Source organism: Kogia breviceps, chromosome 3 (genome assembly GCF_026419965.1).
Source record: "Kogia breviceps isolate mKogBre1 chromosome 3, mKogBre1 haplotype 1, whole genome shotgun sequence".
NCBI lineage: Eukaryota > Metazoa > Chordata > Mammalia > Artiodactyla > Physeteridae > Kogia > Kogia breviceps.
This window is the reverse complement of record NC_081312.1, coordinates 13,844,814-13,869,108: the sequence shown is the minus strand read 5'-3', so window position 1 is coordinate 13,869,108 and position 24,295 is coordinate 13,844,814. Positions and strand designations below refer to the sequence as shown.

The window sequence follows — 24,295 nt, the reverse complement described above, 5'->3', positions numbered from 1 at the left end:
CCAAAGGCCCCAGCAGAAAAGGCAACTTGTGACCCCTCCCACGTCCTGAGGGACCTGACATCATCCCCCCAGGACGCCCACAGGATGAGCCAAGGCTGAGAGGGGTGCGGGCTGCTGGACACCTGCACCGCTCACTTACGAAGGAGGAAGCAGAGCTCTGCATAAACACAAAAACTCCGCATCTTTTCTTACCAAAAAATTCAAATACATCCTCCACAGTAAGGGGCACTGGCTGCCGTAGTCACTCCGCATGGCGTTTTCAAATAGGGCTCTGATCCGATGCGTCAGGCCGGTCTCGGGAATGGTGGCGTAGACCTCTCTACCATCTACCCTGCAAGACAAAAGCTCATGTAACTCCAAGACAACTTCCCACACCTACATTGCAGTGGGAAGAGGTACGTCAGTGACAGCAGACGTCAGCGACAGCTGGATCTGAGCACGTCGGAGGCAGTGCTGCGCCCAGGTCTGGGGACACGGGGGTGCAGGATATAGTATGATGTGGCTCCTCCAGGGCCAGAGGAAGCCAGTGTCCAGGGTGCTATGGTGTCTCCGCCACACTGGGTCTGCCTAGAAGGCACACAAAACTCCCTGCTTCTCCGTTTTCTAAGGAAAACCTACCCTTTCATCAGCAGAGTGCAAATTTTACCGTATGGGAAGGAAAGACCTTTCAGTTGAAAGTAGAGTGAATAAAATCCTGTGGAAGAAGTAAAAAACAAGTAAACTGAAATACTATTCTGGACCTCCCTGGTGGCTCAGGGGTTAAGAATCTGCCTGCCCATGCAGGGGACACAGGTTCGATCCCTGGTCCGGGAAGATCCCACGTGCCGTGGAGCCACTAAGCCCTTGCACCACAGCTACTGAGCCTGCGCTCTAGAGCCCACGAGCCACAACTACTGAAGCCCGCGCACCTAGAGGCTGTGCTCCGCAACAAGAGAAGCCACCACAGTGAGAAGCCTGCACACTGCAATGAAACTAGAGAAAGCCCGTGTGCAGCAACGAAGACCCAACACAGAAAGAAGGAAGGAAGGGAAGGAGGGAGGGAGGGAGGGAGGGAGGGAAAGAAAGAAAGGAAGGAAATAAAACTTAAAAATAATTTATAAAAAAAAAGAGAAAGAAATAGTATTCAGAGGCAATTCTGAACACTTGATTTCCAAGGTCAGAGTGAAGTAACAACAAAGCTTCTGGAAGGAACAATGATGCCTAAGCCAGTACACACGTTCCCAAGCCTGCCGTTTAACCTTCAGATATAAAATACTGTATCAAAAAAAAACCAAACATTTAAAACATGACATTGTTATCATCAGTAATAGTAACAGAGGCTGCTAATTAGTCTGCACTGTCTTTGTGCCCGGTACTCACCCTTCCCAGCAACCTCCTGAGGTCGGTTCTTTATCCCCATTTTACAGAAGGGGAAACCTACAGGAGACATGAACTGACTCGTCCAAGATCACACAGCTGCTAAGTGGAAGAGCTGGGATTTGACTCCAGATTCCAACTCCAGAGCCTGTGCTCTTACCCCCACGCTTTTACTACACCTTCTCAGACACCTGAAGACCTGGCAGTCACCACTCATGCACCATAAGCAATGCTCAGGGATCCCCAAAGGCACGGCCTAGGGAGACAGCCACAGGAGCCTCTGACGAAAGGTGTTGCTGCTTGCAAGTCTCGTATTCCTTTTTCACCATGTTTTCCTACAACACGGAGAAACCCCCCGGCAGGCGTTCCAGGCCCGGGCCGCATTCACTTCTGTATTCTGGAGGCCGAGTGGGTGGTGGGAACACGGCAAGCATTGCGTAAAGGTTTCTGGACACACGGACAAGATGCTCTGTAATTACCTCTGCACAGTTTCCACCAGTCTTTTCCTCATTTTCTCAGCTTCAATGGCAAACAACCACGGCTCCAAGGGTTTGGCAGACCTGGTGATCGCATCGAAGAATCTTCTGGTCTTACTGGCACTGTGGGACTTATTCTGAATCTGTACGTACGACCTCCAAAGAACCTGGTTGCCCGGATACAGCTTCAAAGCCTCCGAGAGAGCCTCTCGCAGGGGCGCCAGAGGGTAGACGGCGACTTTCGTGTGGAATCTGAGGAGGCTCGTGTGCATCAGGGCGACGGCCTCGAGGGCACCGCTCAGGCTCTGGGGGCTGGCACCGCCCTCCAGGCCAGGGCCCTCTGCGGAAACAGACACCTTGTGCTTCGCAAATACCTGCTCATATATTCGCACAGCAGCGTCGATCCCTATGGTCAAATACTGGAAGAGCATAAAGCATTTAACCAGGCTAATCAGGCGGCTGAAGGAATCGGCGGGAGCCGGATCGGACACACAGCTCTCCCCCAGACAGTCCTGCAGCGCGTGTTCATAAGCCTTCCGAGCTTTCAAAATGTGAACGGCCAAGACTTGCCCGGTGTAGGGCCCGTAGGCCCCATCCTCGGTCAGTCTGGTCAGTACGTGAATGGCTCGGGCTGGGGTGGCCCCTGTCACGTGCGGCAACAGCTCCACCTCCAGCTCGGCGTAGAGGAGGCCGAGCTCCCACAGCTCGCGCTCCTTCAGCTCTCTGCTCCCTGCCATGCCGAGCGCGGTATCGAACACTCTCCTGGCATCCTCTGTGTTGCCGAGCAACCACTCCAGATGTGCATACTGCTTCCAGAGGCAGAAGTTGTTGCGGTTGTCTGGCTCCTTAAGGAGATTCTTGGCTAGTTTTTTGCAGTTCTTGCCTTGTGATTTTAATCTCTTCTTGTTTTTAGTGTGCAGACACCAAACGACCTAAAGGTAAAAAGAAAAGAACGACTCCAAGTGCTCTGTGATATTAAAGACATCCCTCTGTACTGTCAACTGCAGAAAGCCACACAAGGCGTCTTCACTGCCTTCCTTTATCATGTGTCTGCTAAACACTTAGGCTCTCTGAGAAACAAATCAGGATTCCACCAGGGCCACAGGAGCCCCAAATGAACACATCTAGGTTTCCATCTGAAAGCCCTACAAAGAAGGCTTATATACTCCACACGTTCTTCTCCAAAGACAGATGACCACCAAAGTTTACCAGACACTATTTTAATAATACAGCCTGGTGTGTGCAATCTGCAATTAAAGCATCAGAGCTTTGGGTATTATAATTCAATAGTAACCGGTGGCCAGCAGAGGGCAGAGGAGTCAACCCTTGACGAACTTCTAGCAGATAATGAAGAGCAGCATAAGTAAGTAGCTTATTTTATCTATTTTAATAAGCCCCTAAATCCTCTAACCTGGCTTAAGCTTAATAAGCCTGGTCCTTAACACTAACTGCTCACATAATCACAGACATCTGGTAATAAAGAGTCAACACAACAAATAGCTCCCGTCACTGACGCGCTGGACTCACTCCCACCTTCCTCCTCTTCCCCGTGGCCCCTCAGAAGGGGCAGCCACACACCCGCTGCCTTTGGGTCCCCGAAGGAGGAGGTGCTGTGGTCCAGAGCCCTGAAGAACACCAAGAGCCTGGCCATCCCACTGACAAACAGCGACGGGAAATGAGGTCCTCACACGGGAGGAGAAGGCCGGAGTTACCTTTGCAATCTCGTACCGTAACCAGGAGAAGCAGAGCTGAGACCTCTCCTTGCCTGAAAACAAAGGCATCACGAGGTGGAAGATGCTGCGGATGAACTCCTCGCCCTCTCGACTGTGGCCCCTGGTCCAGTGCCGGCAACCCAGCTGGTCCGTGCGTCCGACACAGCTGACGCCGGAAAATGAAAGGTTGAGAAAAGTCAAGGGCTTTTCATCATAAAGTCCATTGTCAAAGATGCTGTTCTCATCCATGGCCAGATAGAGGCAGGAGGCCGGAGGGCTGAAGCCGGAAGGCACACCCAAGAACTGCAGAAAGGCTGCAATCAGCCGAAACTGAAGATCCGGGCTGGAAAGTCGGATCAGAGACTGTCCAATATCATCAAACAACACCTGCAATGAAGACAAAATCAAGTGACCGAATGCAACAAACAAAAAAGCCTCCACAATTCTTTTTATAGGGATATACTTACGAGTCAACATTATTCAAATTAAATTTTAAACAGACAGGAGCTAGGTTGTCTGCAAGACGCAAAAAAGCTAGAGGCCTCCCAAGGCAAGCTGAGGGCGGGAGGGTGAGTGCCAGGGGTCCTGCAGCACCGGCAGCATATCTCACACTTCCTGGGAATCCTCCACAGGAGGGGACACTGAAGCGGAAACCTTCAAAGTCTCCTAAGGGATTCACAGGAAATCTAAAATCACATTCACCTTTTTTTTTTTACATTCACTTCTGAGAACACACAAAATTGCTTTTGTAGTTACTTTGATAAGTTACAATTGTGAAAAATTTTTATTTTAAGATAGAAGAACTTTACTACTTTGTGGTTTCTTTGTACAAAATTGCTTCAGGAAATGAAAAACATGCTCAAAAATACACAAACAGCAGCACAGTAAAAAGGAAACTGCAGGAGCAACGGACCATGCTGAAAGCACTTATAAGAGCCTAATACTGACTGTAGCTGCTTGTAGCTGACTTCACGTAATAACTTTAAAATGCAAGGCCGTGGGGACTACACTGTGTCTCAGGCCCTGCTTGTCTGACTGGTCTCTGTGGCCCTCAGCAGAGAGGAGATCAAAACACGAGCACAATAAAAGTGGGACTCAGCTCGTCAAAACCATCAACTAATCAGAAAGCTTTTTCTTCTCCAGGCTTTGACTAGAGAAAAAAATCTAAGAAATTGCTCGTGGCAGTAGTTTGCTCCAGAAGTGAGCTTCCGGGAAACCGCCAAAATGCTGAGCCTTGAGAACTAACTTCTGAAGGGTGACCATGAACTCTGTAAAGCCATCAAACACCGAAGACCGAGCCCACCCACCCTTCCTGAAAACTTCAGCTCGGCAGGAGCTGCCATTCCCCGCGACGCTGGCCCTCCCCGCTGCCCAGAGGCCACCTCCGTCCTTCCTCCCAATGCTGTTTTCTCAGTCTGGCCGCCCCATCCGCCGCTGCTCGAACATCCCCGGCCCTCTGTTGCCTTCCCCCATGCTGATCGCTCTGCCTGGAGCCGAAGCTCTGGCATCAAATAAATACGCTCAACATCCAGGACTATTAACTGAGCGCTCAGCACTGGGCAAGCTCCGTCCAGGCACTGGTGACGCAGCAGTGACGGAAACAGGAAAAGCCTCCACTCTCACGGCACGTGATTTGTAGGGAGCAAGCAGGTCAAAGCTCAGGAGCCTTGCTGCTGTAAAAGCTCTCAGACTGTACTTGTGACCTGTCGTGTGCCAAGCAGCACACAGTAGACTCTTGAACAGCACGGGTTTGAACTGGGCGGGTCCACTTACACATGGATTTTTTCACTAAGCATGTCCCACAGGACCCCGTGACCCGTGGCTGGTTGAATCGCGGCTGTGGAACCACGGATGCGGAGGGCTGCCTGCAAAGTTATACTCAGACTTTCAATTGCTCGAGGGAGTCGGTGCCCCTGACCCCCTCATTGTTTAAGGGTCGACTGTAGTTGGTATCTTGTCAAAGTGGCTCAATTCCAGGTATCAAAATAGAATCTCGGGCTTCCCTGGTAGCGCAGTGGTTGAGAGTCCGCCTGCCGATGCAGGGGACGCAGGTTCCTGCCCCGGTCCAGGAGGATCCCACGTGACGCGGAGCAGCTGGGCCCATGGGTCATGGCTGCTGAGCCTAAGAATCTCTTCCTTTCGTTTAATGTAAAACTTGCAAAGCTGCTGGCCACTGGGCACAGAGTAGCAGATGCCAAGCCACGCAACAGCCGTGAGGGACGTAACCTGAGTGCCTGGCGAGCACAGGCGCCCCATAGATGCTACTCCCTCCCCAGCAAGACGAGCTGGACAACCCACCGTCCCAACACAGCCTCTACACTCCTGTCCCTCTCGTCTTCTGGAGTCACACCCACCCACCCGTCTTTAAGGATCCAAGAGGAGGGTGGGGAAGGTGGACACAGTTAAAGAATCTAGGACAGTGACTCCACGCTTTTAAACCCTGAGCCCCCGGGCTTCCGTGTGAAAAATTAACTGAACGACCTGGAAGACGACCTCCAGAGGGGTGACCACCAGAGTCGACCCTCCTCCTCGGGGACAAGAACTATCAGGTTGAGTGCCTCGATGCTCCCCCATCACTAGTAGCCAGCGAAACTCTCCCCGGTTTCCGGGAAAGAGGGAAGTTTCTGTGGGCAGGAGCAGGCTAGAATCTCCCAGGCCACGCAGGTGCCCAGAGAGCCCGGCAGACTCCTTTCGGGGAACCAAAACCCAACGGGAGAGCGGGGAGAGCAAAGACCGCGGCAGGGGGGTGGGGGGTGGCGCTCACCTGCCTCTCTGGGTCCTCACAGTCTTCCTCCGCCTGCTTCTTGGTCTTCTCAGGGCGCCACGGCCGCCAGTGTCTGTGGTCTCGGGACCGCTCAGCAGCAAGCCAGACCTGCCACCGGGGGAGAGTCTTATCTTTAATTTCCTGGTCGTCGTCTTCTGGTTCATCATCGTCATCATCTAGGCGAGAATCAAACTTCTAGCACACCTAACCAGCAAATAAAGCCACCATCAACACTTAAATCTACCTGCTTGTGCCAGCTACAGGGGTGGGCAGCTGGAAGGCCAAGGTAAGACCCAGACCCAGCCTTCCGGGACCCTCAGTGGCGTTTACAGACTCTCCCATAATCGCTCAGGTTCCCAGAAAAAAGCGGCCGGTTAGCTGATGAAATCAGATGACTATTAATGCTATCACAGCAATTAAAATGGGAATGACACATATTTAGGACAGCGCTGCCCAGCAGAACTTTCTGTGATGCCAAAAGTGTTCCAATGCTGTGCTGAGTAATATGACAGCTACCAGCTACAACTGACTTACTGGGCACTTGATATGTAGCTGGTAGAATGACTGAATTTTAAATTTTGTATCATTTTAACTAATTTTAATTAAAATAGCCACGTGTCACTAGTGGCTACTGTACTGTACAACACACTTCTAGAATGCTAAATGACATTTAATGAGAGCACTGCTTTAGATTTTCTTAAGCCATCAGAATTTTTAGCCAGTGGCCCTATGATTAGGACACATGTTCACTTTTTTTTTTTTTTTAAAAAGAAGCAAGTCAAGATATCCTATACTTTATTTCACTTTGTTTCCTAACTCTGAACATGCAGAATAGGAAAGGAAAAAAGTCTGAGTCTTCTGTAAAGTTCAATATTTAAAAATAAACGAACAGAGTATGTAAAATGGTGCAGCCACCCAGAAAACAGTGTGGCGGTTTCTTATGAAACTAAAATGCACTTATCATAAGACCCAGAAATTGTATTCCTGGTGCTGATCCCAGAAAAATGAAAACCTATGTTCACACAAAAACCTATACATTAATGCCCACAGCAGTTTTATTCACAATAGCCAAAAACTGGCAACAATCCAAATGTCCTACGGAAGGTGAGTAGAGAAACTGTGGTACATCTATGCCACGGGCACCACTAAGCAATAAATATGAAGAAACTGCTGACACATGCCAACAGTATGGACGGATCTCAGGGGAATTCTGCTAAGTGAGAAAAAGCCAATCTTAAAACGTTACAGAGAAAACAACTGTTGGTGAGGCTGTAAAGGAACTGGAACCCTCGTGCACTGGTGGTGGGGATGTAAAATGGTGCAGCTGATGTGGAAAACAGCACGATGGGTCCTCAAAAAATTAAACATAGAACTACCATATGATCTGGCAATTCCACTTCTGGGTATATACCCCAAAGAACTGAAAGCAGGGACTCAAACAGGTATTTGTGTATCCACGTTCATAGCAGTATTATTCACAACTGCCAAAAGGTGAAGCAATCCAAGTGTCCATCCATAGATGGAGAGAGAAATAAAATGTGGTGTATACATACAATGGAAAAGTATTCAGCCTGAAAAAGCAAACAAATATTGACACATGCTTCATACTATATGAACCTTGAAGACATTATACTAAGTGAAATAAGCAATCACAAAACAACAAATATTGAATGATTCCACTTATATGACGTTCTTAAAGTAGTCAAATTCATAGCGACAGAAAGTAGAGTGGTAGCTGTCAGGGGCTAGGGACAGAGGAGAGGAATGGAGAGTTAATACTTAATGGGTATCGAGTTGCAGCTGGAGAAGATGAAAAAGTTGAGGAGATGGATAGAGGTGATGATGGTCGCACAAGTGTCTGAATGTAATTAATGTCACTGAACTGTACACTTCAAAATAGTCAAGATGGTAAATTTTATGTGTTTTACAATAAAAAATATTGAAAAGTTACATGCCATATGATCCCATTTATATAAACATAGGTGAAATAACACAGTAATATAATAATAGACATGGAGAACAGATCAGTGGTAGGAGTAGGGGGGAGTGGGGAGGAGGTGTGGCAAGAAAGGTACAGCATAGGGGGCCTTGTGGCGATGCAGTGGTTCTGTATCTCGATTGTGGTTACGTGAAGCTGCACATGTGGTAAAACCGTAAAGTATGAAACAAACACAGGCAAAGACGAGTGCCTGTCCAACCAGTGAAATCTGAATAAACTCTGTGGATTGTACCAGCATCGATTTCCTGGCTGTGCTACTGTCTGCAGCACTACCACTGGGGGAGCTGGGTGAAGGGTGCACAAAACCTCCCTGTGTATTTTTTTTCCCAACTTCTTGTGAGTCTATAAGTATTTCAAAGTAAATAACAAACAAGCAAAACTCTCAAAAACTCGAGATGCATGATACGTGTACCAGCATTTTAAACCCAATATTCTACCAAATGCTCTTCTGAATTCCTCAAAGAAGAAAACAAATTTAACTATTTATCACCTTCTTCTAAAGGTCTACCTTTGAAGTGATCCTTTAATCACGCTGAGAAACTTACTATAAGAGAAATTACCCCTGTGAGTTACACATCAGACTTAGATACCAGAATTTATTACATCAGTAATTCAAAAAGTTACATGGTGGTGGACAGATGTATATATGTAACAATCACAGCCTAACAGGAAGTGAGGGTAAGCAAGAAGAAATAAGTTGTAATGTATGAAGAAGTACTTCAGAATCAATGAGAAACACCAGCCACTCTCTAAATGCCAACCCTGTCGTGATGAACCAAAAACTTAAAAATAAAACAAAACCAAAAACAGTTATCCACTAGTTTTCTGAAAACAAGAATCTTTCGACCTTTGTCCTGACGCTGCTGGGGTTTTGTGTACTCCCATTATATTCACTAGAAAGAAATTCACTGAATTCAGTAGAAGATTCTCTATGATGGAAACTTTGCAGGAATATTAGCACCAACACATGCCCCTAACTTGATACTAAAAATCAAGGTTTCAACACTGGGGTTACCCTTCTGAGAAAATTAACTTCACATCTGATTATGAGTGATGATTAGACATTTGGACATTTATAGAGAAGTAATGTTAACTTGGTCTCTGGACACTGCTATGAGAACTCTATCCTCATAGAACTGCAGAATATGGTAAACTTTAGAACATACATACCATGCAGTCTAAGAGTCTTGCTCATTCACAAAACATAGAAACAAACAAAAACAAGCTGAAAACACAGAACCATGCTGAGTCGGTCACTCAGAGCAAGAAGATTTATTACCCAAAGACCTATTTTCATAATTCTTCATGTGGTCTTGCAGACTCAGTGGCTAAAAGTGCTTTTCCCTTCAGGTTATTGTTTTCACATATGAAACCACTGAGGTCTGCATGAAGAACAGTTCCAGTTCTTTGAAGAAAGGACGCTCAAGAGAAGTCAAAACGGCTGAGCCCTTGACAGCCCAGGTGAGGCCTGACCATCACCAGACAGCGCTGCCCAGAGCAGAGTCACCCCAAATACCTGACGGTCCCCCCCCCCGCACAACCTGCCTTAGTGGAGGCAGGGACGCCACCTGGCCTGGAGCTCTGCGCTGCCACGCAGACCTTAGCTAATCCGAAGCTTCCATGCCGCGGATGAAGAAACCAAGGCCCAGAAAGGTCACATCTGTGAGAAGAGGCTGGCTGAGTCTGGGCTCTCTCCCCCTCACACTTTCAACAAAACCAGAAAGTGAAGCAATTCCTGAATAGCTGAGAGCTGCACTGTCCAATTCAGTAGCCATAGTATGAGACTATCAAGCACCTGAAAGTGGCTGGTCTGAATTGAGATGTGCTATAAGTATAAAATATACACGAGATGTCAAAGTCTTTGTATGGAAAAAAAGGTGGCAAAATATCTCATTAATTTGTTTAAATTGATTACATGTTGAAATGTTAATGTTCTGATATACTAGGCTAAACAAAATACATTATCAAAATTAATTTCACCTCTTTCTTTTCACTTTTTTAACGTGACTACCAAAAAATGTGAAGTTACATATGTGACTTGAATTATATTTCTGTTGGTCAATGCTGTCTTGAAGAGTAAAAATCTGGAAAATACTTTGGAGTCACTTAGAATGACTACTGTATAAATGTTAGTTAATAATTATTTTATAGTATTCCTAAAAAGGCAAGTATTTTTCAAATAATCTGTTGGTCTGTACATTGCCAAGAAAACAAAAAGACAGTCTTAAACACACAAAAATGGGAGGAGGGAGAGCAGGGGATTAGTAACAAAATTACTAATGAGAAGCAACCTACAAAAGGAAAAATGAAAAATTACTTCCTCTGGAAAGAAATTCAACCCTCAGAGTGTATGGACTGAAGGAGGGGACGGCAGTCAACTGCTTTAAAATCTCTAAGGGGAAGAAAGAGTCTTTTCTCCCAGGTCAGTTACTTCATGCGTTTTTGACACTTTGATGTTTGTACAGTGTTCTGAAGCTACTGATAAATAGCTCCACACCTACAAACAAATAAGCCGTAAAGACAAATTCTGGAAGGAAAAGGCGGAGCATCTCAACTGAGAGGCGCCTTACCTGGGCTGACGACCACCCAGCCGCCCCGCTCCTGCTGCTGCATCCACGCTCTCCAGCCTCGGGCGCCCTTCTCCCCGGCCCTGGGCTCTCCACTGTCCCAAAAGGGCTCAAAGAATTCGACCTGTTCAGGTTTAAAATACAGAGGTTAGCCTACCTCGTACAGAACTGCTAAGTCACGGGGCAAAACCAGTGCTGACTGGCCTAAGAGGGGCTTATGATTCTTGAAATCTTGCCTGTCATCAGTCTTGGGAGTAGATATACGATACACAAAACAGAAAAAATAATTAGTGTGACATCAGCCACCAAGAGAGGCCGCCGTGGCCCTCCCCTGCCCTGAGGTATTCACACCCTTGAGTGTGGGCTGGGCCCAGCGGCTTCTCCTGACAAACAGAATATGGCACAAGGTGATGGGACGACACCTCTGAGGTCAGTCGCAGAAAGAGCGGCCAAGCCCACCAGGAGGGACCTGCAGCTGGCTGGGAGAGGGACGAGTTGCCGCTTCGGCCCCTGGGAGGCCAGTGTGACCCGGGACAGTGGCACTGCCGGTTCCCTGAACGCCACTGGGCCCCCTAACTGATCCCTGAGGTCATGTTGCTTTCAAGACCTTTGGAGGGGAAGGAGATTCAAAGTCTTTTTTTTTTTAATAGAATTATAGTTGATTTACAATATTGTATTACCAAAGTTTCAACAGGACAGACCGTGAGCTCTTGAGGTCAGGACCACATCTCAATTACAGTAAATTCCCAGCACGTGGCACTGTGCCCAACACACAGGAGGGACTCAATAAATGTTTGCTGGGAGACAGCTGGACATGGCTGGCAACCAGTAAACAAACAGGCCTGCAGGGTAAAGCCTGGCCCCTCCCTCAGTCATCTGGCCACCAGGCCTGCAGCGTGTGGGGGCAGTTTGGCGGCAGCAATTCCCTATGGAACGAGCGTGAACACTTCCATGAACAGGAAACTGAACACGTCATCACCTGGCAATCAGGACTGCGAAAGGCGGCCAGTAGGGACCTTCCCTGGCAGCGCAGTGGTTAAGACTCCGCGATCCCAATGCAGGGGCCTGGGTTCGATCCCTGGTCAGGGAACTAGATCTCACATGCCACAGCTAAGAGACTGCGTGCCACAACTAAGGAGCCCGTGAGCTACAGCTAAAGGAGCTGGCAAGCCGCAACTAAGGTGACCCGGTGCAACCAAATAAACAGATCAATATTTTTTTTAAAAAAGGGAGCCAGTAACCTGTTCAATGAAAGCTTTTGCCAAGAAACCTCTTGAAGAAGAACGAGCAGGCTTCAAAGGGCAGGAGCAGCAGGATGACGCAGCCTGAGCCCCAGTCTGCATCAAGGAGAGCCCCAGGGGGCCAGGCCCTGTGCTCCGAGTGCAGGCAGCCGCCTCGGCAAGGGGAACCGGGAGGACTACACTCCCTCTTTACAGGATCTGCTCTTACAAAAGCGATGGCAGAAGCGCAGTCAAGAAAGAGAAGTTTTGTTTTTTTTTTTTTAAGTGTGATGAATGGTTATAACCAATTCGTTTATTCCACAGAAACACAGACCAGTAATCCCAGACTCTGCCTGTTTTCTGTTGTACTACTCTGTTTATGGTTAACAATGTCTCTCAGTTACAAAGGTATGGAATGTCACTAAATAAAAGCTTCAAAGTTGTCATACACACGCTTTGAAATTACAGACCTCTTATTCACTGGGTGCCCACCACCTTCAGCTCTGTGCCAACAAGCACTGGTCCCAACCGTGTGCTGGGAACACGTATTAAGTTGAGGTGTGGTCATGCCCTCAAGAGTATTTAAAGCCTCAAGTGCGTGGGCCAGTCCTGGGTGATGCTTCTGTCCTGGGCGGCGTCCCCCAAGCCCATCAGCAACTGCTCCCACCCCAGAGGGTGTCAGCAAAGGGGTGGGGGTGAGGGCAATCCTGATCCTGACCCCCAGCACACACCCCAGGCTCCGCGGAGAGGCTAAGAACCACTTCTGCAGCACAGCAGGTTCTTCAAACAGCAAAATGTGTCTTAAAAAACTGTCATCTGGCCTATTGTACTAATAATCAGTTATACCAATACCAACCAATATTCTTTAACCCAATTTTGTCTAGGAAAAAAAGGTTAAAAATAAGGATGAAAAAAAGTCTTTACAGGCAGTTCACGAAAGCTCCACAAGATGGAGACCGTAGCCTGTCACGAAAGACCTTTGAAAGTTCACCATAAATTCAGATGTCCAATCCATCTCCCATCAGACCCTCTTTGCTGAGTAGAAAACTGAGTTTTCTTGAGTGGAAAAAGGGAAAAGAAGGCTTTCTTATTTGGATAGTTCTACGGTAAGTTTTTTTTTTTATTGCTTCACATCACAAATATTGACAATGTTCACTCCTCTTCTAAATGACTAACCACCCCCCCAGCCCTACCCGCCCCCAGTTAGGATCGGTGTTGACAAAGCACCAACATGTAATTTCACTTGCAACTCCAGCAAAGATTTTAGGTGGTGGAAAGGTTAACCAGGGGAGAGACACGAGACCCAGCTTAGAAGGCACAGAGGCAGGAGAGAGGACCAGTTCAAAGGGCCCGACAACTGCCTGCCTGGAGGGCGGGGGCAGCTAGCATTTAAACACAGGCAGTGAGTAAGGGGAAAAAAAGGAATGTAAGTGAGTCTCTATATTTGGGGAGGTGGAGGATCGTCCTTCCTCTCTCCATGTTTCACTCCTTTCATTATGGCATTTCCTTGGATTGCCAGAATATTTCTGAGGAACAATCCTCAACAGGACTGATGTAAAGGAGGATATAAACATTTTAAAAATACCACCACCACCTCCCATTATCCACACCCCCCCCACGAAAGAGGGAGCGGGGAGGGAGAGAGATGGAGACGGGGTGGGGGGACTCAAGCAGGACTTGCACCTGTCCTTTGGTAGGCAGGTCTTTCACACTGTCGGGTTTGAAGAAGGTGAAGTCAACCAGGGCCTGGAACAGAGAGACGGCCTTCTCGGAGTGACCAGCCTGCCGCAGGAAGTGGCACTGCTGAAGAAAGAGGGCTGCAGGCAGGGAGAGCAAAGGGGAAGAACCCTGGTTAACACCCAAAAAGAGAGAGAACGTAACTCCTACAAACATGCAGTTCAACACCCAGAACATCTTTTCCCTGAAATTAGTGACTGAATATTTTCAAAGCTGTGAGACATACATGTCCTTATTTTGAAGAACTCAAACAGTACTGCAATGAAAGTACACTCTCATTTTTATGTGAAACTATCACAGAGTACGAATAGTAACAATAAAATAAGGCAAGAGGATGGTCTGAATCTTGGTTATCAGATACTCAAAGCTCATTAATATGAGAAAAATTCTAGGAAAAGGATGGCGTCATAGATTTTTTATCAGAAAGCAAAGATCTGTACTCAACTGATCACTAGATGGCATTATTCACCAGCAATTTTCATTGTGTACTCAGTCCGCTGTAAACCAATCAGGGTTCCATGTTTGAAAATTTCAGTTCATTTTAACTGTGGTACAATTCCATCTACTAAATACCATTAAGCTATTTGAGCTCATCACAAAGGATATCAAACATGAGACTCTTTAAGTCAGTGGAGTAAATGCTTATTATTTCTAGAGCAATATATTTCTGTCTTTGGAAAATAGTAGCACGATTCGATAGCAGGGATTTGATCAAATAAACGCCTGCTACATGCCGGACACTGAGCTAGACTCACCATATATTATCTGAGCTGACAGGCGCAACAATCAGGTAAGTAGGTATTGTACTATTGCTGCTGAGGGAGAAACCAGAGCTCAAACAGGTTACGGAACCTATCCAAGGTCACACCAGAACCCATGAAGGGCAAACTCAGGATTCAGTCAAGAGTGGTACTCTCCAGATCCTGCATAACATGCGGTCTACCGTGTCTCATTACTGGACAAAATTTATATTCTAGTCTCCTTCAGGACCTGCCAAAAATGGTAACAGTATAATAATACCAAAAACCTATATCTATCAGTGATTTCCAGCCAGTCAGGGCATCCCACAAACAGCAGTGCCTCAGACCCTATAAGGGGTCAGATGACCAGTGCAGGCATCTATCTCAACAGATAAGGCCGCCAACAGCCAAAGCAGTTAAGAGCCTTGACTACATTTACCTGATTAATAAGTAGAAAAGTTGGAACTTCTAGTCTGGTGGTATTTTCCAAACGCTACTGGCTCTAATGCCCCACCACCAAGAAGTTGGAGGGGGGAAACCTGTTATCAAAAGGAGTCATAGTACCTTTTTGAAAGATCAGTTTTATCGATTGAGACATTCCTAAAATAAACCAAAAATAAATCTTCATTTGCAACTTAGCCAAAAGAAAGTACAGCTCCTCCTGCGTAAGAGGATCCGGTCATCATCTCCTTACCAAACATGGCCTCCTCAGTGCCAGGCAGCTCAGGGTGAGACAAGATGCTGCCGTCCTTAACAGCAGACAAAGTACTCAAGCATTTTCCATAAAGACTCTGAATTTTTGATATGGAAAAGGTGCTAAACTGGCTCTGGCAAAATAAAAGGTATTTCTGCCAAAGGGCTGTATTGTTGGGATGTAAGAATATCAGCTTCTGCCACTCTTTGAGCAGAGTGGAGGGCTCCCAGAACTCGGCACAGAGCTGCAGCTTGGCGAGTTTCAGATCCACGCTGCTCGGGTTGCTTTCCACGGCCCGTTCCAGAATGGCCAGCTTCTTCTCCAGAACCAGCCTCAGGGACCGCTTCTGCTTTTCCTGCTCTCCTTCCTCGATGGCGTACAGGCCCGGACTTCTCATGACCTCGTCCTCGACAACAAAAACACCAATTTACAAATGCAGATGGAACTGGGGGACCCTCAGGATTTCAAGGTTGCTTGTAGAGTGACTTACAAGCCCCAAAGGGTTTCTCACCTCTCAAAATGAATTGTTATTCAGACAGGTTTGATCTTGTGTTTAGTTCACCTAATTTACCTATCCACTCTCTGTCATTTTCAACTTAGACTCATGTATCAATAACTAGCATGCAATGTCTTGAAAACCTTTTCTGAAGAGCCAGTTTTACCAATAACACAGCCAAATGTAGGACAAATATGATAATTATATAAGTGGTTCAAAAAGATAAGTGGGACGAAGACAAATCCATGTGTTCTAGAAGGGGCGCACAGAGCTCCAACTACGTCATCCCACGGGCAGCCCCTCTTCGCAATTCTGTGCACTCCGCATGTTCTGTTTGTATTTCAGGGACGCCTCCCCCTGCCTGGTTAGCATCTCTGTTCTTTCACGATTCTGTTCAAGTTTCACCATCCCTTGGAGGCCATTTCCTACTCCCCAGTGGCAAGTCACCCCCTCATTCCATCCCCAAATTAGATGTTATAGCATTTATGACCCCAGACTGCATTTATCTTCCTCACTGGGCTTTGAGTAAACTCAAGGCAAGGGCTGAATTCTAGTGATCTTTAGAGGCCCGGCGCCAGGGTTCCTCCTAGGAGCTCCAAAATCACTTCAGAGTAAATCAGTGCCCCAAATTAAGACCGTCATTCTAAGGTAAGAGAACTGGGACAGCGATACTTACCTGAAAAGCAACAAATGCCATCCACAGCTGAATATCTCGAGGATTCTCCCAAACCCTCCTGTTAAACTCCTCCACCTTGGCCTTGAGAAGCACATTCTCTCTGCTGGGCTGTGAATCTGGCTGCTTGGGTTCTTGCTCTGAAGGACCCCGGCCTTGTAACCACTGCGTGGTGGCTTCATCATAAATCCCCAGAGGGTTCAACCAGCTTGTAACAGGGGAAACCACATCCTCTGCACCCTTCACTGGGATAAATGAGATCGACTCCGATGAGGGAGGTTCAGTTTTACTGCTAATGGCAACTCCGTTAATGTTCATTAATCCCACACTCTTCTTTGTAAAGTAGCGCTCGACATGCTTGTGTGACCGCTTCTTTTCTGTGGAAGTCCCCTCCCAAGATATACACTGCTTCTTAGGGTTAATGCCAAGGCAGGAGTCTCCTTTCCTCTTGTATCTTATATTTGAAAAAGAAAACAAGTTACTGAGAGAACATGTGCCCTGGATCCAAATGACTGAAGGCCCAGCAGACACACTCTTGTTCTGCAAGTTAACTGCATATATTCAAATTCACCTTCCCTTCAAATTGCTTCTATTTAAAGAAGTACGGGGATTAGCTGTTAACTTTTTCTGCCTGTTTGACTTATTCCTCTAACATGACTCTTAGTTTACGTCTCATGAATTTAAGATCATGCCTGTCTTCCAGATCTTAGTAACTTATATTCTCCTGCAGCTTTGTACAGCACTGTCCCATACATTATGTCATTTGAACATCACAATCATGTGTGACAGGCAAGGCGGAAATCGTCTCCTCTTTTACACCATTCCTACATGAGGGCGCTGAGACCTCGGGTGACGCTAGGTCATCTGTCTCCTAGGCCAGTCCCTTTTTCCAGTACTACCCTGTGTCCCTACTTCAGATAACAGAGAGGTCTCAGATTCTTTTTTTAATCCTGAAACAAAGTATGTCAAATAAAATTACATTTGGCTATTTTCTCCTCTACAGGAAAAGAGGCTGGATTCTGAAATGCTTTTATGGATCATGTAGGCGTCCCCAGAGTTAAACACAAGACTCCTGAATATGTGCACAAAAGCTAAGGAAAACTGTGCACACTTTTCTGTATGTATGTTATACAAACAACCCAATTTAAAAATGGGCAAAAGATCTGAACAGAAATGTCACAAAAGATATGAATGACCAATAAGCACATAAAGTGGTCAACATCATTAGTCATCAAGGAAAAGCAATTAAAACCACAGTGAGATACAACATTTTAGCTGACTGGTGGGCCACCAGACAGCTAAAATTAAAGGACTGACAATACCAAATGTTGGCAAATGATCTGTGGAGTAGCCAGGACTCTCATATGCTGCTGGTGGGAATGTAAACTGGTACAATCACTTTGGGAAAAGGTCTGGCAGTTTCTTAAAAATACTAAACACAGACCTTACCCTATGACCTAGCAATTCTATTCCTAGGTATTTACCCAAGAAAAAGGAAACCATATGTCTACACAAAGAGCTGTGCACAAATGTTCTCAGCAGCTTTATTCGTAACAGCCAAATACTGGAAAAAGTCCAGGTGTCCATCAATAGAAGAATGGATAAACAAATGGTGGTATGGCCATTGATGGAATACTCCCACCAGGAAAGAGGAACAAACTACTGATAAATGCCACAGCATGGATGAAACTCGAAAACGTTATGCCAAGTGAAAGGAGCCAGACACGATGGAGCACATACTATATGATTCCATTTATATGAAATTCTAGAATAGACCATACTAATTGATGGTGGAAAAAAATTAGAATGGTAATCTTCTCTAGGGAGGTGGGGTGTGGACTGAGTGGAAAGGAGCCTGGGGAAACTTCTTGGGGTCATAGTAATGTCCTCTATTTTCATAGGTGTCTGGGTTACACAGGTATATGCATTTGTCAAAACTCAGCAAATAAAGATGTGGATTATTACACTCTAAGTAAATTTTAAATCAAAAGAAAAAAATAAGCAAATCTTGAACTCTAGCTAATGATATGCACGCACATTGAAGTATTTAGGGAGTAGCGTATTGATTTCTGCAATTTACTTTGAAACGCATCCAAAAATTAAGAGGGGGGGGCAGACAGCCGAATGGACACGTACGTGACAAGGCAAGCGCAGAAACATTAATGGTAGAACGTAGGGCATGGTTATATGAGTGCTCACTGTAAAATTCTTTTGACTTTGGCTGTATTTTTAAATTTTTTCACAATTAAATGCTGTGGAGAGAAAAAAGCAAAAGAGAGGGGCTGCCATCTTCTGTCAACTCCCAGGGAGTTTCTCTTCCACCTCATCCTGGTCCAGCTCCATCACCTCCTTTCCTTCCTCACTGTCAAGAGAGACCCTAGAAGCTCTCTGCTTGCCCGCGCCTCCCTTACTGCTCCACGGTGGTGAATTCCACTTTGGGGGAATAGTTTCTCTCACACACACAGGTTTTCTCTCAAACCCTTTCTCTTCATCCTCTCTCCCAGTTCCTCCTGGATTACCTCTGGATAATCTCTCTCCTTTCCATTTATGAGTCAAACAACTTTAGCAAAGGGGTGATGAGATAAAATAGGCTAAAATAGCTCTATATAAGCCCTTCATCCCCTAAGAAACAAATTTTAAGTTAAAAACTAGTTTTGTTTTCCTTAATTACTATTTTCTTTTATTTTCACTAAAAATGAACAATATTTTAGATATTCAATCTCTTAAAAAATGTTTTCTGACTTTAAAACTGCATTTTGTAAAACTGATTTTAATAGCTTCCTTTTATAACAAACTTGATGAAAATGATAAAGGAGAAAAAAGAATGCTACTGGACTACATTATTAAATATCAACTTTCAGGTAATGTGCAAATGCATATATTCATATATATACATACACACATACTTTTTTAAAATAGCTGATATATAGCTTCAGGCTTTCCTCCCTACTTTTAAGCATTTCCCCATACCATTAGTTTTAGAAAATACAATTTTTATTGGCTTCAAACTGGTTCATTGGAAGAGTGTGTCATAATTTATTTAACCATTTTCCTACTGTTGGTTCTATACAATTTATCACTTATCACAGAACCTTAATAATTGGACAGGACCTAGGATTAATGCAATAGTTCCCCAAATAAAGGCACTTTTCCTATAAAATCCTTACCAAATCATCAGCTAGTCTTCACTTGAATAATTCCAGAGGTAGGGACCCCCACTTTGTTTGGAGATTCAATGAATGATATCACATGTATCTAATTTAAATAAATTCAGATATAGGCACTTAGTCACCTCCCCCAAAAAAAAGAGAGAGAGAGAGAAAGAAAAAAAGAAAGAGTGAAAGAAATGAAAAGAAAAGAAAGAGGGAAAGAGCTTGGGAAGAGAATATGTTTAAAGCAAACACCCAGTTCTGCCCTGAATCCACTCAGTGGGTCTGAGCCCCAGAGTACAGAGTAAGCTGGGCTGGGAAATATGAATTTGCCTTTCCTTTGGCGAATTCAATTCACACATGCCTTCTCAGTGTCTGACTGCCTAGGTCCAAATTCCAACTCCACCATTTACTAGCTGGGTGACCATGATCAAGTTTTAAAAAACAAACAAACAGTGCCTCAGTTTCCTTGCCTGTAAAACAGGGATAATAACAGTACCTTATGTCAGAGAATTGCTAGGATGATCAAAAAAGTTTATATATGTAAAGTCCTGGGATTTCCCCGGTGGCGCAGTGGTTAAGAATCCGTCTGCCAACGCAGGGGACATGGGTTCAATCCCTGGTCAGGGAATTAGATCCCACATGCTGCGGAGCAACTAAGCCTGTGCTTAGTTGAGCCTGTGCTCTAGAGCCCGCAAGCCACAACTACTGAGCCCACGCACCACAACTGCTGAAGCCCACATGCCTAGAGCCCGTGCTCTGCAACAAAAGAAGCCACCGCAATGAGAAGGCTGCGCACCACCACTTAGAGTCGCCCCCGCTCGCTGCAACTAGAGAAAGCGCATGCGCATCAGCGAAGCCCCAACGCAACCAAAAATAACTAAATAAATAAATAGAAAAAAAATTAAATTATATATGTAAAGTCCTTAGCCATACAGTAAGGACTAGATAAGTTTAAATTATTATTATTATTTCATACAACTTGGCTCCTAAACTTAAGCCAATTATTTCATCTGGTATATAGCCGAAGAAACAATAATGTCTTCCAAAAATGGAGAAAAAACTAGCTGAACTTCACTGACAGATAGTATATTAGTCCTATGGAATTTTCCAAAGGTAATTCTGACTTGTTATACACTAACTTTAGAACCTGACCCCTGCTTACCACAATGCTCCAAAACACACATCATTGCTGGGATGCTCACACTCTTAGATCACTTTTATGCTGAGCCAAACTTCCACTCACTGGTCCTGGTTCTGCTTCCCAAGTTACACAGAACATTGCCTACCCACCTTCCAAAAGACAGTCCAACAAAGCCTACAAAACGACGACCATATCCCCGACAGGGGCCAAATACCCACAAGCCCTCACCTCATCCTCACACAATGGCCTTAGCCAAGTGTCTGCTCACCTTCTTCTCAATGCTCTTGGTTTGTCAGTATCCCTCTTAAAAAGTGTGAAAATTCAGTACCTGACACAGTATTCCCACCATCCCCCGAGCAGCTCAGAGTGCCATGGGACCAACACCTTCTCAGACCTGCACACTAACAGTTGTACAGCTATTAATCTGGGCAAGACTTGCCTCACTTAAGTTTCAGTAATTTACTAGGAAATCCCACCAATGCCCTAAGCCCTTTGTAGTAGTCTCTTTGCAGTTCAGATTAATAAAGTTGTCTTTAATTACTCTTCCTGAGCTCTGGGCCATTCATTAGCAGCGGCTCAAGAGCCACTCTCTGTTCATATTTTTTCCTTTTTTCAATCTATTACTAAATAATAACTTTCTATTTGCACACCAATTTCTAATTTCATAGCAAATATTTTTGATATTTGAGCGTAAGGCACAGCAGGCGTTACAATTCCCAATTTACAACTGAAGAAATGTAGGCTCAGAAAGGTTAAGAGACTTGCCTGGGATTACATTACTAGTCAACAGCAAAGTCAGAATGAGAACCAAAGTCTTCTGTTTCCCAGCCTAGAAAATGCCCTACCACCCAACCTGTCTCCTCTTTTTGTGGACAGTGGAAGAACATCTGAAGTCAGAGAAATACAGGTTTAAACCCCAACTCTCCTGCTTCCTGGTTGTATGACCTTGAGAAGGTACTTCATCTCTGCGATTCCTTTCCCCGTTGGTAAAACCAGAGTGCCCCCTCCTCATGGAGCAGCTGTGAGGGTCAGACAGGCTAGCATCCGCGAGAGAACACGCACAGGATCATGCTACCTACTTCATGCCGAGCCAGCATTTGCTGCGTAAACCCACATCTGCGGCATGAAAACCTGCACAGGGCTTTAGGGGGCATTAAAATCATTCTAAAAATACACAAATACCCTTTAAACATGATAGTCATTGACTCCCTGCCATGAGGTTTTAGTAGAACAGTATGGAGATACAAATATGCACCAAAAGATAACTGATATAAACTCATCACAGAGGAAATTTTAGTTGGAGTTGCTTATGTGGTGAGTTACAGTGTCACAATGAGTGACAACATGACTAAAATGTGGAGGTGCAGTGAAGTAATGGGAACTAAAATTTAGTTTAAAAAGCAATTAGCTCATGAAGAATGATAATGATCTTCAAGGCCTCCTCCTGGCCGTATATTCCATGATTCTCTACCTTCAGTTTTCATTACCTATAAGCTGTTTGGGAATAGAGACTGTGTATTATTGTTCTTACAAAGTACTAAGTGTCTAAAGAGTTTATTGAGGATGCAATTTTTTTTTTTTCTTTTGCGGTACGCGGGCCTCTCACTGTTGTGGCCTCTCCCGTTGCGGAGCACAGGCTCCGGACCCACAGGCTCAGCATCCGTGGCTCACAGATCCAGCCGCTCCGCGGCATGTGGGATCTTCCCGGACCGGGGCACGAACCTGTGTCCCCTGCGTCGGCAGGTGGACTCTCAACCACTGCGCCACCAGGGAAGCCCCTCAAATATTTTTGATTGACAGATTAGAGGAGAAAAGTTTAAACTCATTACTGAAGCAAATACCATCACCTATTTTTACGATTATCTGGTGACGTATGTATGCTGGAAACAGTTTGAAAAAGTCATTACTGTTTAATGTCATTTTTTTAAATGGCACATGTGCGTTGCAGGGGGTGGATAAATAAAAGGCTTTTGTAACTTTTAAGAACGGCATATAGAGTAGACCAAATGGTTTATGGATAGTCACAATTATTTCAAGGTATTTTTCGGTTCGTTCATTCTACAAATATTCATTGAACACCTACTATGCCACACACTATGCCAAGCACCATGGCTAAATAAGATTAATCTGACCTGGGTCCTGATCTCAAGGTTTAAAAGTTTATTTTAGAATGTGAGATTACTCACCTTCTATTGTTTATGCCTACACAACTTAGCAGTGGATAAAAGTCAACAGAGTCGATGGGGGCGGTGGGGAGGCAAAGAGACACAGACAGTGCTGAGAGAGCACAGAGGAGAAGGAAGTTCCCTCCCACCAGGGAAAACCAGGGAGAGCTACCACGATGGGTACCTTGCTATATCTCCTCGGTAAAGAGACTTATACTCCCAGTTTGCAGGATCCGGCTTCTTATCTGTTCTGAAGGTTTCTCCCGTCAGAGCCTGAATGTCCTCAAGCCAAACAAAGTGACGTCCAATATCAGCAGTGGCATTATTTTCTTGACTGTGGGACAAAGGAAGGTGAACAAGAAAAGGGAAGAGACACTTAGAAATCTCCCAGTTACATATTTCACGTTTCAGAAATGTGAAAGTTACACATTTCAAACTCCATACAGCATCAAGCACACCTAAGTACATAAAATGTGCACATGCCATAAAAATGGGAAGAGGACTCCTACTCTGGAGAAAGTTTTAAAATACAGAGCAAAAACTGTCAACACTAAGTGGCCCTTTACCAAGAAATGAAGTCAACTTATCCCAGAAATACATGTGAAGGATATAGGTGTTTTTTAAAAAAATAATTCATTTAAATAATTATAACTTGATTTTCAAGTATACTTATAAACAAGATTTTTTCTTAAAAAAAAAAAAAAAGAGAGAGAGAGAGAAAGAAAGATAAGGCTGCCCTAACTTTGCCTAACTTACTTGAAAGTGCACATAATTTATTCCAACTAAAAACTTAACAACAACAGCAACAAAGCCACAGTTCTGAATGCTTCAGTCTTCCGTGCTACGTAGGCATATGGTCTAAGTCTCGTTTTTATAGTCTGGGCTCTGCGCAGGGTGTTTTGCCTATACGTCCAGACCTCTATCTAAAGGGCAGAGAGTCCACTATAAGACAAGACCCTTATTTATCCCTTTGAACCAATGTGTGACTTGGCAAACTTTCAGATACAAAGGGAATCAGTTCCCTAGGAGTCAAAGAAGAGGGAGTTTTTTTTCTGGCATCTAACATCTTTCTTCGTCTAAAGAAAATCAGTTCATAATGCTGCTGACACAAGAAGGTGCCAAAGTAGTTAAAACAGCCATTAAGTGTTGTTCCATCTTTGCTTTTTGGCTCTGCCCAGATAGAAATAAAGATTCTAAAGGCTTCTAAATCATTCTTGGCTGGCAACACAAGGGAATGGTATTTCAGGGACACAAAGTAGCTACTCAATAAATATTTGTTGAATGATGCATCTCGGGTTAAAATACATGGTGATTTCTAACACATTCCCCTGCAGAACAACTGTGGAGGGTTTTCTGATGACAAAAACTGAAAGGGGAAGCAAAGGGAGAGAAAGATATTGATG

At 45.1% G+C, this 24,295-nt stretch overlaps 1 protein-coding gene across 2 annotated transcripts in view; it reads right to left on the bottom strand.

Moving 5' to 3' along the window:
• Window positions 1–24,295, bottom strand: part of NRDE2 (NRDE-2, necessary for RNA interference, domain containing) — a 46,471-nt gene that overhangs the window by 4,168 nt on the left and 18,008 nt on the right. For both annotated transcript variants that reach the window (XR_010839434.1, XM_059059275.2), the window contains exons 4-12: window positions 23,077–23,226; window positions 16,438–16,888; window positions 15,266–15,671; window positions 13,778–13,911; window positions 10,878–10,998; window positions 6,309–6,484; window positions 3,545–3,931; window positions 1,836–2,764; window positions 193–331 (exon numbers count right to left, since the gene is read on the bottom strand). Coding sequence is in view for 1 of the 2 variants with exons in the window: in XM_059059275.2 (XP_058915258.1) it covers window positions 193–331; window positions 1,836–2,764; window positions 3,545–3,931; window positions 6,309–6,484; window positions 10,878–10,998; window positions 13,778–13,911; window positions 15,266–15,671; window positions 16,438–16,888; window positions 23,077–23,226 (2,893 nt within the window). In the remaining variant the exon portion in view is untranslated. The remainder of the gene's footprint in view (window positions 1–192; window positions 332–1,835; window positions 2,765–3,544; window positions 3,932–6,308; window positions 6,485–10,877; window positions 10,999–13,777; window positions 13,912–15,265; window positions 15,672–16,437; window positions 16,889–23,076; window positions 23,227–24,295) is intronic.